The sequence below is a fragment of the Gymnoscopelus braueri genome (assembly GCF_963280865.1).
Source record: "Gymnoscopelus braueri genome assembly, chromosome: 24".
Lineage (NCBI taxonomy): Eukaryota > Metazoa > Chordata > Actinopteri > Myctophiformes > Myctophidae > Gymnoscopelus > Gymnoscopelus braueri.
In genome coordinates, this window is record NC_137626.1 from 6917269 (window position 1) to 6935353 (window position 18085).

Consider the following 18085-nt stretch of genomic DNA (forward strand, 5'->3'; position numbering starts at 1 on the left):
GCATTGGTTGGACCAGGAAGTGCTGTGGTAAGACCATATAATTGAAAAGGGGTACTCAGCTTCCTTGAAACTCTTGCTGCTTACTGGTAAAACCACACTGATACCGACGGTATCTTTGTGTAGTAGGACCACTTTGGTTAGAAGTTTGGATCCCAAAAGAAGACATTTGAAGCCAGGCTCAGCACCCGGTAGAAGAAGACCTTTTGTACAGTGAAATATCATCGCTGTCGGATTGAAACCTCATATGTCCAAAACTATTACTTTTCTGGATTCATTGCAGATTAGATCGGCTATTTTTGCTACTCTTGTGTGACACTGTAATATGACAACATAAGGCATTCATTTATGATAAAAAACATAAAAAGACAAAAACAAAATATGGAGATAAGTCTCTGCCAGACATTAACGATAATGGAACACAACGATCAAATCACTGATGATCAATTGACTGAACTGATTCAAGATTTTCCATAAAAAATTGATGATTTTGCACAAAAAAACATGGATCGCTGGCCTAGATCTTGTACAGTAACTGTGTCGACAGTGTAAAAACAGACCCAAAAGGACCCATAACAAAACAAGTATCAGCATCAGATAAAGCATTATTCTTTTAATGAACCCCAAAAATAAAAAGGTATCCAATTTCATTTACCCTTAGATAGAAAAAAGTGTAAAATGTATAACTGTTGTGAGGATCTTTTGAAAACAATATTTATTTATTTGTTCAACACGTGCATGAATTTAGTTACTGTAGGTCACTGTTTCCCAAACAGTGGGTTGGGACCCATCTTTGGGTCGCGGACACATTTGTATGGGTCGTGAGTAAATATCTCCTTTTTTCCGTTTCCTGCATCTAAAAAAATATATAATTTATATATACATATATATTATTTCAAAAGATTCTATACGAGTTTATACAAAATATAACTTTTCATCAATTAAAAACAATTCCAACATTTTTCGAAAAGTATTTCATACATAAAATGAAAAGAAAATCTGATCATTTCCATAAATAAATAGAAAGGTTAAGAAGTAGTGAAAATAGCAGATTCTGTGTCAATTATTTTATTCATATTTAATTATATTATAATAAATACCAATGTTTTTGCTGTTTTCTTTCAACAGAGAATCAAATGTTTGATGGTCATGATTCACCAGCAGACTGGATGACTTGGTTCCAGGCTTAAAATCATTTATATAAATATGTTTGGGAAATCTCTATGGGGAAAAAAAATGTGTGGGGTTTTTAATCAGTGGAACCACAAAATGGCCGCCACCGCTATGCCCTGTACAGCGCGGTCCCAACCCTCTGACTGAGAGACCAATAACTTATTCATGCATGTGTTGAAAATGGCACCGTTTACAATCTATACCACAGCGAGACAGAAAATGAAGATACAATTTCAAAAAGAAGCATTTACAGTATCACATGATTTCCAGCAAAAGAGATTCCAATAAAATTAATATTCATACCATGAAAATGTCCACATAGGGGGCAAGAATATGGTAACCATATTGTCTCCGTCAGGTGGAAACCTCATATGTCCAAAACAGTTACCTTTCAGGATAAAAATTAAATTAAATTAAAAGTAGCAGATCTACAAGCTCAAAACGCGGCGCGAAGCGACGCGTTTTGAGCTTGTAGATCTGCTACTTTTTGATGCTTTTGATGCTTTTGATGCTTTTGTGTGACGCTGTAGCCGTCTTTGAGACACGCATACGGGCTCACGTGGCCGAATCCGCCATTCCGTCACCGGGTGAAACAACACAGCTTTCACCATTGGACTTGCATTACGGAACGCACACATTGTTTACATTTTATGGGTTTATTATTTCGTCATAGCGCAACATAACGGTGAAGTATTGTAGTGCAGGTCATTGCAACAACCACCGATCTTGTGAGAAATGAAAACGGGACAAACGGCAAATATTCTAAACTTTCCGCGATTCTGCCAATAATCGTATTCTTTGAGACACATCCGAGTTTTTGCCGGGCCAAACAATGAACCACGTGACGTTGATCCCCTTCCCCTATTCGCTCATACTAGGACATGACTGTATGTGTAGGCAGAAGAATGATCAAGTAGGTCGTTAATTTACCAACAAAAAGTTAAAATATGGAGATAAGAGGTTTCTGCCCGACAACAACGACATGTAATGTCAAGTGTCACCGCTCACTTTCCAACAACCACTTCTTGAGAAACAAACCTGGAGTTTGCTCTGCAGAGTAATTATGACAATCAGAAAGAGCTATACAGTAGGCTACAGATTAAAATTCTTTGAGAAATATTGGTGGTCCACACTGATGTGTTGTCAAGGGGAAGAACATTTTCCCTTTTTAGTCTTTTTCTTTTCCAAATTAGTCTTTAACCCATTAAGACCGGGAAAGCATGCATCTGTGTCATTTTAGATTTTAGCTATATATATATATATATATATATATATATATATATATATATATATATATATATATATATATATATATATATAGCAACATAAGTTTTTCAGAAAACTCTTAGGATTTAGAAGAGTGGTTTAGAACAGTAGTTCTAAAAAATAGCAGACATACAAGCTCATCAGCTATTTTTGAACATTTTTGAAAAAACTTGAAAGTGTTTTTTTTTTAACACAAATCTTCTCTTCTGGGGGTCCCTGGCACAAAACTTTTTCAGGCCTCGATTCTGAGGAAGGCCAAATGGCCAAAACGTCGATCAAATAAATCACTGCATATTGTGCCAGAGTGTGCAACTTTCTTTCCTCCTTTCTAAGATTTGTAAGAAAGGGAATTGGACAGTTTACCTACAGACCTTCCTGCTCGTTGAACTAGGAGAAAGACATCCCTGAGGTCTGGTGTGATGTGATGTGACCGAGTCTACAAGGAGAAGACATCCCTGAGGTCTGGTGTGATGTGATGTGACCGAGTCTACAAGGAAAAGACATCCCTGAGGTCTGGTGTGATGTGATGTGATGCGAGTCTACAAGGAGAAGTAGATGAAGAGGAACACGCACACGGAGCAGACCAGCACCAGGCCCACGTTGAGGACAACAGACGTTCTCAGGGGTTCGCGGAGCAGCTCGTCCACCATCGTCTCCTGCTCCTGAGCCGAAAGCACAGGGGCCTCTGACGGCTTGTCCTTCACCCCGCAGAACCACCCCAGAGCCCTCGCTCCCCTGCCTCTCTCCGCACCGCCGTCCGCGCCGAAGCAGCGGTCGGTGCAGTCGTCGTCCTCCTCCTCTCCGAGCCTCTCCGCCGTCGAGTGGTGTCCATTTTGGATTTGAACCTGGGCGTCGACGCCGTTCGGCGTGACCGTTTGACCGCCGTCCGGCTGATCGGCGTCCAGGGGGCTACCGTCTAGGTGGTGACGGTGAAGCAGTTCAACTTGAACGTCTTTGCAGAGAACGCCGTTCTTTTCGAGATGTTTTGGGATTAGACTATTCATCTCCTTTCCACCTTTGTCCTTGTCTTGTCGTCTTAGCCGCGCCGCCCTCTTTCTCTGACGCAGTCCCCACAGGGTGGTGGTCCTGATCTGTTCTTCGCTAGGGGGCGCCGTGCAGAGGCTCACAACTACGGCCACACCGCCGGTCAGCCAAAACAAGATCACCGCCACGTACATGAAATGGACCTTGATGAACGCCGGCCGCTCGTCGACCTGGTCGCAGCGCGGCTCGTGGTAGACGAACGCCAGCGCCAGCCGGGCGGCTCCGAGCGCCAGCCCCGCCATCCCGCCCCAGAACGCGCCCTTCTCGTTGCACCGGCGCCACAGGACGCCGAGCAGGAAGAGAGCGGCGATGGGCGGCGTCAGGTAGTCGGACACCTCCTGGATGTAGTAGAACATCTGACCGCCCTGCATGGCGACGATGACGGGCACCCAGGCGATGCTGATGACCACCATGAGGACCACAAACAGCCGGCCCACCAGCAGCAGCTCCCTGGACGACGCCCGCTCCCGCAGCATCCGGTAAATGTCCAGAGTGAAGATGGTGCTGGCCGAGTTGAAGATGGAGTCCAGGTCGCTCATGAGCGCGGCGATCATCACGGCCATCATGAGGCCGCGGAGGCCGATGGGCATCATGCTCATGACCAGCCGAGGGTACGCCACGTTGGTGCAGCCCGCCTCGGAGCCGCACACCTCCATGCAGTGCTCCGGCCCGAGGCACGCCAATTCGTCGGCGAAGAGGATCCTGGCAATCATCCCTATAAACCACAAGGACGAAGAGTAAATGAACTTGTTTACAATGTAGGAAACCGCCCATACCCTAGGTGGGGTTTGGCAAAAGGGCCTTTCTGTGTGGAGTTTGCATGTTCTCCCCGTGTCCCTTAGGGTAGGTGCCCTCACAAAAAAACATGCAGTAATCCTGGTCTCTATACTGCCTCCCCCTGGTCAGCCGGGGCGCCTGATGGAGGGGAAAGGAACTGGTTGGAATAACGTGTTCCTTCCACACGCTACGTCCTACCAGGGAAACTCCCCCGTCAGGTGATAAAAGCCAAGCATTGTAATTGAATAGTTGGTAGTGAGACGCTTAGCCCATAGCCTATAGGGACAGCTGTGCTGGGACTATTTAAAACTATTTAAAAAAAATTATACTGTAATCTTTTGACTGATTTGGTATGATTAGCCTAGTGTGATATGTGACATTAGCTGCTGAAAGACAGACAGACAGACAGACAGACAGACAGACAGACAGACAGACAGACAGACAGACAGACAGACAGATTGACAAGCCTCATTACCTGGGATGACGATAATGAACATGGGCAGGATTTTGAGAAAGCCGCCAGCGAGGGTGGAACCCTTGGCATGGGCGATGTTTTTCGCCGCCAGGACCCTCTGTACGATGACCTGGTCTGCACACCAGTACCTACAAGCAGCAAGCATAACACCACCATTAAAAACACATTTCATACGACATACATACCACTGTTGCATCCACGGCCAGGCAAACGATACAGGAGAATTCATGAGCAACAGCACCAGACGTTTGAACAGTTTTTATTTAGCAGCAATTAGGCTGCTGAACAAGAGCTAAGCCTGTTTCACTGCACAGACTGACCTGAACTGTGTTCTAAATGGACTCCCTTTTATATAAGTACTGTACATTCATGACTTGTATTTATTATGCACTTTAGTCACATAGGAGGCATTCCATTATTTTTGTATGCAGATTAGTCATATATTATATGCACTTAATTCCCCCCCCCCCCCTCTCCTCTTTCTTTTATGGTGTCTATCTATCTTTTAACTGCAATGATGGGCCCATAGTTATACTGTAATATATCTAGAGAACAGACGGCCCCACCCCAACCTATTCACAGAGTATTTCTATATTGCAGTATTGATACTTTTATCTATGTGAGTACTTTTTTCCACCACTGTTAACACCCACTTTACTTGCAATGTGATGTGACAATAAAAGCTTGATTCTGATTCTGACACTGAAGCCAAACTACGGGGAGTGATATCATACTGCGGTACCAGATGGAGGCAGGTGTCTGGCCCAGTAGGAACCCTGGCCACGGGAGGTCTGGGTCCGACGGACCTCTGAGGATCTTCAGAGCGTCTGGTTTGGGCTGGTTCTTGTCCAGGCAGGTTGGACTGTAGGTCAGGTTGGGCGAAGACAGCAGGATCGCCGTGACGTTGGGCCTGGCCTCCATGTATTTGGTCATCACACCTTTAAAACCGGGATAGCATCTGTTGTCGTTTTAGAGTTTAGCTACGTATCGTTGCCGTCGGTCGGAAACCTCTTATCGCTCCATATTCTAACTTGTTTTCGTGAATTAACGCCCTATACCTGATCATGCTACAGCGTCACACAAAGGTATCAAAAGTAGCAGATCCACGAGCTCGAAACGCGGCGCGAAGCGACACGCTTTGAGCTCGTATAGCTCTGGTTCTGAATTTGAATCCTGAATAGTAGGGATGCCACAATCTGACCTTGAGCCAATTCGAAATTCGGACAGCCCTGGCGAATATTTTTCGATTATTCGACGGCACCGCCGCCCTGATGATAAAAAAAAAAAAAAAAAAACTTCTTTTTTTTTCTCTTCTCATTGAGGCAGGCCACCGGGAATAGTCCCGGTCCTTCCGACGGCCAATTCGGCCCTGAGTATGTGGCTGCAGCAGCACTCTGAGTCTGCACAGACAGCGCAGCTGGTTTCCTCCACTTTACAGTAAAACAAACTGTGGCCATTTACAATTATTAAGACTATAATATTACTATTATTAGTATTAGCATATATTTTGATTGAAACTAAGGCATACAAAAGTAAAAATAAATAAATAAAAATTATAATAAAAAATATATATAATTCAAATCGAATTTTAAAAATCATTTTCGATTATGGAGACTGTAACGAATATTCGGAAATTCGAAAAATCGGTGGCATCCCTACTGAATAGTAAACAGTTTTGGACATATGAGGTTTCCACCCGACAGAGACCATATGTAGCAACATATAATATAATTTAGAAGGCATTTACAGAATCGAAAATAGGTTAAAACATAAAACATAAAATGTACTCGTTTAGCCCAGGGACCAAAAAAAAAGAAACAAAATTCACATGAAAACATGAATATTCTCATTATATTATCATTATTGTATAGCTGATCTACAAGCTTGTAGGTCAGCAATTTTTGGCGAACGTTCCCCCCAGAATCAAGTCGTTAACAAAAGTGGCATTTTTAGTTTTAAAGGTAGGATTCATGTTAAATAAAGGTAGGGTAAGTGATATTTTGTTAAAAGGTTAAAGCACTATATTCTGATAGTAATCATTGCTATAGAGTGTTTGTTCAGTAACAGGAGTCTCCCCGTCTCTCCAGCTCTTTAATAAACAGAAAATACATTTTCCGGTAGGTGTCAAAATCTCAGCCAATCAGGAGAAAGTACCCATTTTAAGCTTCATTTTTATAGTGTTCCAGTTCCAATTTTGCCTGCTCATTTCTTAGTGCCATCACTTCCAATTTCACTTGTTTAATCTATACATTGATTGAGTTCTCTATCCTGATTGGATAAAATTGGAAATGAAACTGAAACGAAAATGCATTTTCTGTTTAATAAAGAGCTGGAGAGACAAGGAGACTCCTTTTACTGAACAAACACTCTATAGCAATGAGTACTATCAGAATATAGAGCTATTTAACACTTATTTTAACCAAAGAAAATCATTTACCCTACCTTTAAGCATATTTTGATTATTGCCATTATTGCGAACGCGGAAGGACCAAGTGGAGCTTACTATGTAACCCTGCTCAGGTTGTGTCTCTGTCCGTGTGTCTGTGTTCATGCTCTCATTGGCTCATGCCCCCATGTGACTCACATGTGACTCACATGCGTGCACTGCCTGTAAGCAGCCACCCGAGTGCGCCAGAGTGCAGGAATTTAGACAATGCTCTGATTACAATGCACACACACACACACACACACACACAATGTCAATGTTCTCTCCCCATCACGGTGAAATAACACGGATTACAAGTCCGTAAATACACAATATTTTCGAGCTGCGTTCGCGCGTCTTACTTGTTATCTTTAATCACAATAATTTTTTCCCACAATAATCGAGACATACATGTAATTTTCACATCGTCCCATCCTTAGTGAGAAATGAAACGTCAAAAAATAAACCTTCCAGTCCTCCCACTTGGTAGAGGCTGATCCCGGTCAGGCAGAGCGCTCCAACGATCATCAGGATGGCCTGCAGCGTGTCGGTGTAGATGACGGCCGCCAGGCCGCCCGTCACCGTGAGCAGCGCCGTCGTGCCGATGAGCAGGATGATGGACACGTACAGGTCCCAGCCCAGCGACTCACGGATGAACAGCGCTCCGGAGTACAGGTCCACCGACACCTTGAGTCGCAGTGATGGAAGAAGAGCGCAACCTTTTCTTTACTTAACCCATTAAAGGGATGGTTCACCTAAATAAAATCTTATTTTCTATCAATTCACATCCCATGAAGCCTTGAATTCATGGAGATTTTTTTGTTTTTGTCAAATTCCCAAGCCAATAATTTGATGACCGATGGAGTCTCCGGTACTAGGAGACCTAATGGAGACTCTTTGAGTCTCCTGCTGGAGGCTCAAAGGGTCACAAATTATCGGCTTAGGAATGCGACAAAAACTAAAAAATCACACCCAGTGTGAAGTGGGCGGTGTGGTCATCACAGTGGTCATCATAGTGATGGAAGCTCACTTCCAAAAAAAATGGATTTTTGGAAGTGCATAATCCTATTTATAGGTTATTAATGTCATCATGTGTCTCGCTAGCCAATCACAGTGCTGAATAGAGTCAGCCAATAGAGTCAGCCAATCACAGTACAGCTAGGGGTCTACTAATGAGCCAATCACAGTGCAGGAAACTAATACTAATGAGGTGTCCCAACCCCACTTATAGGGGCGGCTACACCGCCCAAAAATCTCCATGGGGTGACTAATCGATAGGAAAAGCGTCGTTTTGGGGTGAACTGTCCCTTCAAGACCTGAGGCCAATTCTAAAAATGTCTTCTAAATCCTAACAGTTTTCTGAAAAATATGTTGCTATATCAGTGGTACCAGCAAAATGATACGTATTTGGCCGTGGACCCCCTTCGCGAGGGTCCGCAATATTTTGTTCCAGGGACCCTCCCAGAGGGTTAAAATGATATATACATTCAAAGATTTGCACACATTCAAGCATTTAAAAAAAATATCAGATCTACAAGTGAGGCACGACGTGACTCGCTATGAGCTTGCACACAGGATCTGACACGAAGTGGCAGTGGTGGAAAAAGTACTCAAATTCTTTACTTAAGTAAAAGTACCAATACTGCAATATAGAAATACTATAATATAAAAGTACAAAAGTATTGGCATCAAAATGTACTTAAAGTACCAAAAGAAAGAAAATAGCCGATCTACAAGCTCACAACGCGTCGCGAGGCGACGCGTTGTGAGCTTGTAGATCGGCTATTTTCAAATAGCCTATGCATAAAATAGGGCTAAAGTGGTTAATGTATGTTTCATAATATCATAATTTTTATCTGAAAAGTAACTAGTAGTAACTAAAGTTTTCAAATAATTGTAGTGCAGTAAAAGCACAATATTTGCCTCTGAGGTGTAGTGGAGCAGAAGTAAAAATATTGGAAATTGGAAATACTCAAGCAAAGTACAAATACCTAAAAATTGTACTTAAGTACCGCACTTAAGTAAATGTACTTAGTTACTTTCCACCACTGCCTGATGGTCAAATTGGGAGTAGAAAAGTAAAGTCACAAAATATAATAAATACTAGCCTGGTTCCATACCATAGACCCCGCCCACTCTCTGAGTGGACTGCCTCTTGGTCTGGACTTGTAAATGTGAACCTATAGGACTTCTCCGGTACAAAATGCATTGTCCAATGAGAGGCGGAGGTGGGCGTGGGGAACCCTTAGGATTGGTTTAGGGAATTTCTAATCCCCTCCCCCTTGCAAGAGCCAATTTCAGACTGAAGCTCCACGCAGCTTCAGTCTGATAATCAGGCTAAATAAATACGGTACTTGAGTACGTACGTAGGCCTACTTTAGTTATACTTTCCACCAACGACTGACCTTGGTGAAGATGTAGAGCAGGAGCGACAGCGCGGCGAAGTAGACCTTTATCCTGGTGCCGCCGTAGCGCTTGGCCAGGTACTCGGGCATGGTGTAGACCCCGCAGTGCACGTACACGGGCACGAACACCCAGCCCAGCAGCTGCAGCAGCAGCAGGGCGTTCAACTCCCAGGCGGCCACGGCCAGTCCGCTGGCGGCGCCCGAGCCGGCGAGGCCGATGAAGTGCTCGCTGCCGACGTTGCTGACGAACAGCGACGCTCCGACCGTCGCCCAGCTCATGGAGCGGCCGGCGAGGAAGTAGCCGCCGACCGTGTCGCGGTGGGGCGTCCGCCGCATGGCCAGGAAGCCCACGGCCAGCACCAGCACGAAGTAGAGCGCCACCACCGCGATGTCCTCCGCCTCCATTTTGGTTTCGGCGCCGGCGGCCATTTTGTTTTTATGTCGGTTTTATATTGTTCTTTATATAGGTTTAAAATAATAATAATAATAATAATAATAATACGAATTCATAAAATTCCAACATACAAATTTGTATGGTTAGAATTCTAAATAAATACAAATATGCATCAAATTCTAATTGCAGATTAATAAAAATTCTACTTAAAAAAGGTGCAGAATTCAGTGGATTTCAGTGAGCAACGCTCTTGATTTCACTTGAAATTAAAAGTACTCAGTTTTGTTTAGATGCTGTTTATGTGTACGCTACTTTATAAGGGATTCATGTGTGAATGTTTTATTCCCCTTATCTTCAGCAGCAGAATCAGTGGGTAGGCCTACTGATCAGGACTCATATTAATGAAATAACATCTTCAGATCAAAGGAGAGGAAAGCCTGGATATTTCCTCTGATCTCGACTCGAGCTTCAAATGCTATGAAGACTAGAGCGAGTCTTCAGCGATGTGAAAAAGCATTAAAATATATATATATTTCCTATGGCAATGAAATATGAATGGCATTCCTGCTCATTTGGGATCAGTTCAGGTTGTAGTTTTGCAGAGCGGTCAGAACATCATGGGTTAAGTTCTGACCGACAGAGAGGGGGACACCTGGGTGGACAGACACACACACACACACACACACACACACACACACACACACACACACACACACACACACACACACACACACACACACACACACACACACACACACACACACACACACACACACACACACACACACACACACACACACACACACACACACACACACACACACACACAGAGTACCATTTTGAAGTATTTTTACTTTATTGGAGTGTTTCCAATTTTATGTACTTTTACTTCTACTCCACTACATCTCAGAGACAAATATTGTACTTTTACTCCACTACAAAATGTTAATAACTAGTTACTTTGTGGATTTAGATTATAATTACAAAACACACTTCAGCCCTATAGACTTTGGCTTAGACCCAATTACAGAATATCAGTCTCCAGGTTTTCTTCAGATATTTCAATGTGAAGCGAGGTCTATTTTGCTGCAGTGGTGCTGGTGGAAAAAGTATTTTTTTCACTTAAGTAAAAGTATCAATACTGCAATGTAGGGGGGAAAAAGTCCAAGAATTCTAAATGTACTTGAGTAAAAGTACAAAAGTAAAAGTCCCACTTGCCTACACACGTTTTCAAATGTATAACATTTTTGAAAATAGCAAATCTACAAGCTCACAATGCATAGCATGTGGTTAATGCATGTTTTGTAATAATAATCAAAATCTACAAAGTAACTAGCAGCCTGACTAACGTTTTCAAATAACTGTATAGTGGAGTAAAAATACAATATTTGCCTCTGAGATGTAGTGGAGTAGAAGTACAAGTAATGACAATTGGTCAGTACTTGTTCAGTACAATTGGTCATACACTGTTTTTTCTGTAATACAAAAGTGTGTTAAAAGTTGCAAAACTCACCTCACGTCAGAGTTGGAGTCGCCTCACCCTGGTTGAAGCCCATGTCTTCAGACAAAGCACTGACTGCACAGACCATTGGTCTGAGACCATGAGACGTTGGTTTGAGTTGAGTTGAGCTCTATCTGTTAAATGAAGAGCAACACCCCACGGTGAGCTACAGCCACGCCCACACCACATAATAGAGCCTATAAAGCTGTCATTTGCGACGGGTAATTATTAATGTAGCGTCCATTCTCCCACAGGAAACCATTACCACTCATTCACGTGTCTACATGTAACATGTTAAAGTTTATACTTTCAAGAAGCGAGGACATGAGAGGGAGAGAGAGATAGAGAGAGAGAGGGAGAGAGACAGAGACAGAGACAGAGAGACAGAGGAAGAGACACACTCACACACACACACACACACACACACACACACACACACACACACACACACACACACACACACACACACACACACACACACACACACAGACAGACAGACAGACAGACATGGAGGGCAGACAGACAGACAGACAGACAGACAGACAGGAGGACATCCTACTGTTTAATCAGTCCTCTGGCATCAAACTTCTTGCCTCTTTCTTAGGTAATATTTGACCATTTTTATGTATAATTTGTTTGTTACTTTTGATGCGGTAATGGTTAGTTTATGTATTCTTTTTTCTTTCATTTTAGAGGTATTAAGGTCTTAAAAGTTCTTAAATTGTCACTTTAGAAACGAGCAGATACCCTGTATACACTTATACTGTATGTTGGTTTGTTTACTATTGAGTGAGATAACAATGTTTCACATTAAGCTAATCATCTGGGGACCCCCCAAAATCATGTGGGGACCCCCCAAAATCATGTGGGGACCCCCCAAAATCATGTGGGGACCCCATAGGAGTCCCGACCCACAGGTTGAGAACCACTGATCCTGGGTACTGGGGCAAACTGTCTCTATCACTATACTGCAAAGACAACCTCATGGCTTTATCAGTAATCCAAAATGTCCACTAATTTAGCAACTTGACAACGTTTTCAAATAACTGTATAGTGGAGTAAAAATACAATATTTGCCTCTGAGATGTAGTGGAGTAGAAGTACAAGTAATGACAATTGGTCAGTACTTGTTCAGTACAATTGGTCATACACTGTTTTTTCTGTAATAAAAAAGTGTGTTAAAAGTTGCAAAACTCACCTCACGTCAGAGTTGGAGTCGCCTCACCCTGGTTGAAGCCCATGTCTTCAGACAAAGCACTGACTGCACAGACCATTGGTCTGAGACCATGAGACGTTGGTTTGAGTTGAGTTGAGCTCTATCTGTTAAATGAAGAGCAACACCCCACGGTGAGCTACAGCCACGCCCACACCACATAATAGAGCCTATAAAGCTGTCATTTGCGACGGGTAATTATTAATGTAGCGTCCATTCTCCCACAGGAAACCATTACCACTCATTCACGTGTCTACATGTAACATGTTAAAGTTTATACTTTCAAGAAGCGAGGACATGAGGGAGAGAGAGATAGAGAGAGAGAGGGAGAGAGACAGAGACAGAGACAGAGAGACAGAGGAAGAGAGAGAGAGAGACACACTCACACGCGCACACACACACACACACACACACACACACACACACACACACACACACACACACACACACACACACACACACACACACACACACACACACACACACACACACACACACACACACACACACACACACAGACAGACAGACAGACATGGAGGGCAGGCAGGCAGACAGACAGACAGACAGACAGGAGGACATCCTACTGTTTAATCAGTCCTCTGGCATCAAACTTCTTGCCTCTTTCTTAGGTAATATTTGACCATTTTTATGTATAATTTGTTTGTTACTTTTGATGCGGTAATGGTTAGTTTATGTATTCTTTTTTCTTTCATTTGAGAGGTATTAAGGTCTTAAAAGTTCTTAAATTGTCACTTTAGAAACGAGCAGATACCCTGTATACACTTATACTGTATGTTGGTTTGTTTACTATTGAGTGAGATAACAATGTTTCACATTAAGCTAATCATCTGGGGACCCCCCAAAATCATGTGGGGACCCCCCAAAATCATGTGGGGACCCCATAGGAGTCCCGACCCACAGGTTGAGAACCACTGATCCTGGGTACTGGGGCAACCTGTCTCTATCACTATACTGCAAAGACAACCTCATGGCTTTATCAGTAATCCAAAATGTCCACTAATTTAGCAACTTGACATGTTTGCAAATTTTTACAAAATGCACATATGGGCAATTTCTCTACACCACTTCACACGTGCTCACACACACACACACACACACACACACACACACACACACTGTGTTACTTATAAATGCGGGTGACAGAAACCTGATGGCTGTTAACAGCGTAATTATTACCCATTAATGCTGACACCGAGGGAGTCCTGACAGTGTGCTTTCTGCATACACACCGTGATTCTGCACTTTTCACAAACCTTCGGCTTGTCTATGGCTGTGCTTCTCGAACTTCTTCATGTCAAAATGAAATGTATTTGGCCGCGGACCCCCCCCATCTGAAAATGTTTTGTCCCAGGGACTCCCCTGGGAAATTCTAAAATTAAATGTAAAGATATTTAAAAAATATATTTTCGTGAACGGAAATGACGAATAGATGACAGCTTCCATTCTGGGCTTTCAGGAGGCGTAGTTCCAGACTCTATATAACATTCAGGAGGTGTAGTTTCAGACTCTATATACAGTAACATTCAGGAGGTGTAGTTCCAGACTCTATGTAGCATTAAGGAGGTGTAGTTCCAGACTCTATATAACATTCAGGAGGTGTAGTTCCAGACTCTATATAACATTCAGGAGGTGTAGTTTCAGACTCTATATACAGTAACATTCAGGAGGTGTAGTTCCAGACTCTATATAACATTCAGGAGGTGTAGTTCCAGACTCTATATAACATTCAGGAGGTGTAGTTCCAGACTCTATAACATTCGGGAGGTGTAGTTCCAGACTCTATATAACATTCGGGGGGTGTAGTTCCAGACTCTATATACCATTCGGGGGGTGTAGTTCCAGACTCTATATAACATTCGGGAGGTGTAGTTCCAGACTCTATGTAGCATTAAGGAGGTGTAGTTCCAGACTCTATAACATTCAGGAGGTGTAGTTCCAGACTCTATATAACATTCAGGAGGTGTAGTTCCAGACTCTATATAGCATTCAGGAGGTGAATCATAATAATAATAATAATAATAATAATAATAATAATAATAATAATAATAATAATTCACCATTTGAAAATAGCAGATCTACAAACAGCTGTAGTTCTATTTTCAAAAGATTTTGTATACATTTTGAACTTGTGAAATATACTTTAAGTATATTTTGAAGCTGATACTTTTGTACTTTTACTCATAGATTTCTAATATGGGACTGTTTTACTTAGGTAAAACATTTGAGTAGCCTAGCCTACTTTTTTCCACCACTGGTTACAGAGAAACATCGCGTCGACGTCGTTTCGGGGTCTGACTTGGACGTCCTATCGACGTCGTTTCGGCGTCTGACTTGGACGTCGTTTCGGCGTCTGACTTGGACGTCGTATCGACGTCGTTTCGGCGTCTGACTTGGACGTCGTTTCGGCGTCTGATTTGGACCTCGTATCGACGTCGTTTCAACTCTGATTGCGTTACAGCTGAGGTCTGACTTTGACGTCGTATCGACGTTGTACGACTCTTTTGCAACGGTCGTTGGTGGTGGTTACAGAGGTCTGACTTTGGACGTCGTATGGACGTCGTATGGACGTCAGTTGGTGTGTGTTGAGTTAGGTCTGTTGAAAAGACATTCAAGCACATTGAATTATGGATTTTGATATGCACTAGCATTGTGCAACATTGAATTATGGATTTTGATATGCACTAGGCCAGGGGTCTTCAACAGGGGATCCGGGACACCTAGGGGGTCCTCAACCCAAATTTATTACAGGGGGAGTCACCAAATCTTTGTGTGAAAGAAACCTTTTTGTCTTTCTTTTTTACATGAACCACTTGAAACCTAGCATCTCTACTCTGGGGGTCCTTGAAATTAAAATGGTTGAGAATCACTGCTAGAGCCGTAAAAATCTCTCTCTCTCTTATGGGGGTCCCTGGCTTATCTTTTCAAAGGGGGGTCCGCCGCCCGCGGGCTAATAAGTGTCAATTTGGGGGGTCGTTGACATGAAAAAGTTTGAGAACCAGTTTGACCCTTTTCCTTGTACTCAGCTTTATTAGACACTAGAGGGCGCCACTACCCTGTTGCTTAAACATCACCACTGGCTACTTGGTGGTTTGGTGGTGGTGTATTTTATTTATAATGTACTTTGCCCTTGCTAAAATCATACACCTATGAAACTAATAACTTTTTCATTTATTTTTTATTGTGTGGTGTTGCATGAAAAGATACCGGATGCTTGAATGAGAACTTTACAGTGGCGTAAAGTAATATGTACTCAAGAGGGTAAGTGATATTCTTTTGTAATTTTTTGTTTTGGTTAAAAAGGTTAAAGTACTATAGTCTGATAGTAATCATTGCTACAGAGCGTTTGTTCGGTCACAGGGGTCTCTCCAGCTCTTTAGTAAACAGAATATAGTACATTTTCAGGTAGGTGACAACATTTGAGCCAATCAGGAGAGAGCACTGAAAATGCATTTTCTGTTTAATAAAGAGCTGGAGAGACATTGGAGACTCCTTAGCCTATATGGACAGGACACTCTAAAGTAACGAGTACTATCAGAACCATTTAGCAATTATTTGAATAATTGCAAATCACTTACGCTACCTTTAAGTGCACTTTTAGAATGTTTACTTAACTGTGTTTACTGTGTTTCCAATTTTCAATACTTTTATTTCTACTCACTGCATCTCAGAGCTAATTATGATACTTTTTACTCACAGTACAATAACAATTATTTGAAAACTTTAGTTACTAGTTACTTTGTAGATTTGGATTATCATTACAAAACATACATTAACCACTTCAGCCCCATGTATTCTTAGGCTATTTGAAAATAGCCGATATATACAAGCTCACGACGCGTCGCATTGTGAACTTGTAGATACTGTAGATCTGCTATCAGTGACTGATAAGCTTTAACGTGGCTGCTCTAATTCAGTTGATAACTTCCTCTTTAAGCCATTAACACACCGGGAAAGCATCTGTGTTCGTTTTAGATCTTAGTGTTGGCTACTCAAAAATAGCAGATCTACAAGCTCACAGCGTGTGACTTTGTGCCGAGTACAGATCTGCTATTTTTGAACGATTTTGTAAAATCTTGAAAGTGTTTGATTTTTTTTTTTTGAGGGGTCCCTGGCACAAAACATTTTCAGATGTTGTCCGCGGCCAAATATAATTTTGGGGGTCCTTGGCACAAAACAGTTGCAGAATCGGCCTCAGGTCTTAATGGGTCAAAGTTGTCAGAATATTAGAAACCCGAACTGTCCATCGAATAAACATCAACAAAGAGAAAAACAAACTAAACATGAGAAGAAAGACAATGTGAAACACAGGTTGAACATGATTACAGCGGTGCCACTGAGGTGCACCCTGGGAACTACCACGTGTATGTATGCACATGATGTGGATCACAGACTTTTGACCAAATATTGTTTTGCTTTTTGTGCAAATCACTACTTGGAACAGATTACAAACTCTGTCGGGCAGAAACGAGGGCTGCTGTGAAATTAAAGGTAGGGTACGTGATTTCCTTTGGCTGAAATAAGTGTTAAATAGCTCTATGTTCTGATACTCATTGCTACTGTGTATGGAGTGTTTGTTCAGTAACAAGAGTCTACGTGCCTCTCCAGCTCTTTAGTGAACAGAAAATGCATGTTCTTAAATACAGTACTCAAGTAAAGTAAATGTATTTAGTTACTATCCACTGCCGACTGTTACCAGGGTGACAACAATAATGTGTACCCCCCCCCCCCCCCCCCCCCCCCCCCCCCGTCTTAGGTCTGCACAGCGGAGACAGACTGAAGGAGACAGAGAGAGACACAATGAGAGGGCAAGCATGTTGTGATTCTGACTGTGGGATATTAGAGCGTGTGTGTGTGTGTGTGTGTGTGTGTGTGTGTGTGTGTGTGTGTGTGTGTGTGTGTGTGTGTGTGTGTGTGTGTGAGAGAGAGAGGGAGAGAGAGAGAGAGGCGAATGAGAAACCTGAGGAGCACACATGACTTTTTGACCTTAGCAAACTTGCCCCTGACAGCGTTTTCTATAGAGCAGACAGTCGCACTACAGTGTGTGTGTGTGTGTGTGTGTGTGTGTGTGTGTGTGTGTGTGTGTGTGTGTGTGCTTGTCTTGCTATACTTATAGAACAAAATGTTCTATAAGTAATGTAATAGTGGAACTTGACAAATTTTGTGGACGAACCAGAGAGAAATGTCGTATTTTTTGGTTAAAGTCTCTTTTCTTTTCTTTTTTAGAGTTGGGCTTTTTGGAACAACTCCTTATAGACCTACTCACTTTTAGGTAAGGCCTTAGGCCTTCAATTCCGTTGATTTACAAGAAGATATTTTTGCATGTTTTTGAAAGTGATCAACTGTTGTTGCGAACGCGGAAGCTATGAAACCCTGCTCGGTGTTGTGTGTGTCTCT

General features: G+C 42.5%; 1 protein-coding gene across 1 annotated transcript; it reads right to left on the reverse strand.

Annotated features, from left to right (window-relative positions):
• Nucleotides 1-2921: 2921 nt before the first annotated feature.
• On the reverse strand, nucleotides 2922-9856 carry LOC308080346 (sodium/myo-inositol cotransporter-like). Its single transcript, XM_080422167.1, has 5 exons — nucleotides 9563-9856; nucleotides 7625-7844; nucleotides 5475-5670; nucleotides 4733-4860; nucleotides 2922-4195 (listed from the first exon to the last, which is right to left on the reverse strand). The coding sequence occupies exons 1-5, from the start codon at nucleotides 9839-9841 to the stop codon at nucleotides 2976-2978; spliced, it is 2043 nt and encodes a 680-aa protein (XP_080278293.1). The 5' UTR covers nucleotides 9842-9856; the 3' UTR covers nucleotides 2922-2975.
• Nucleotides 9857-18085: the final 8229 nt, after the last annotated feature.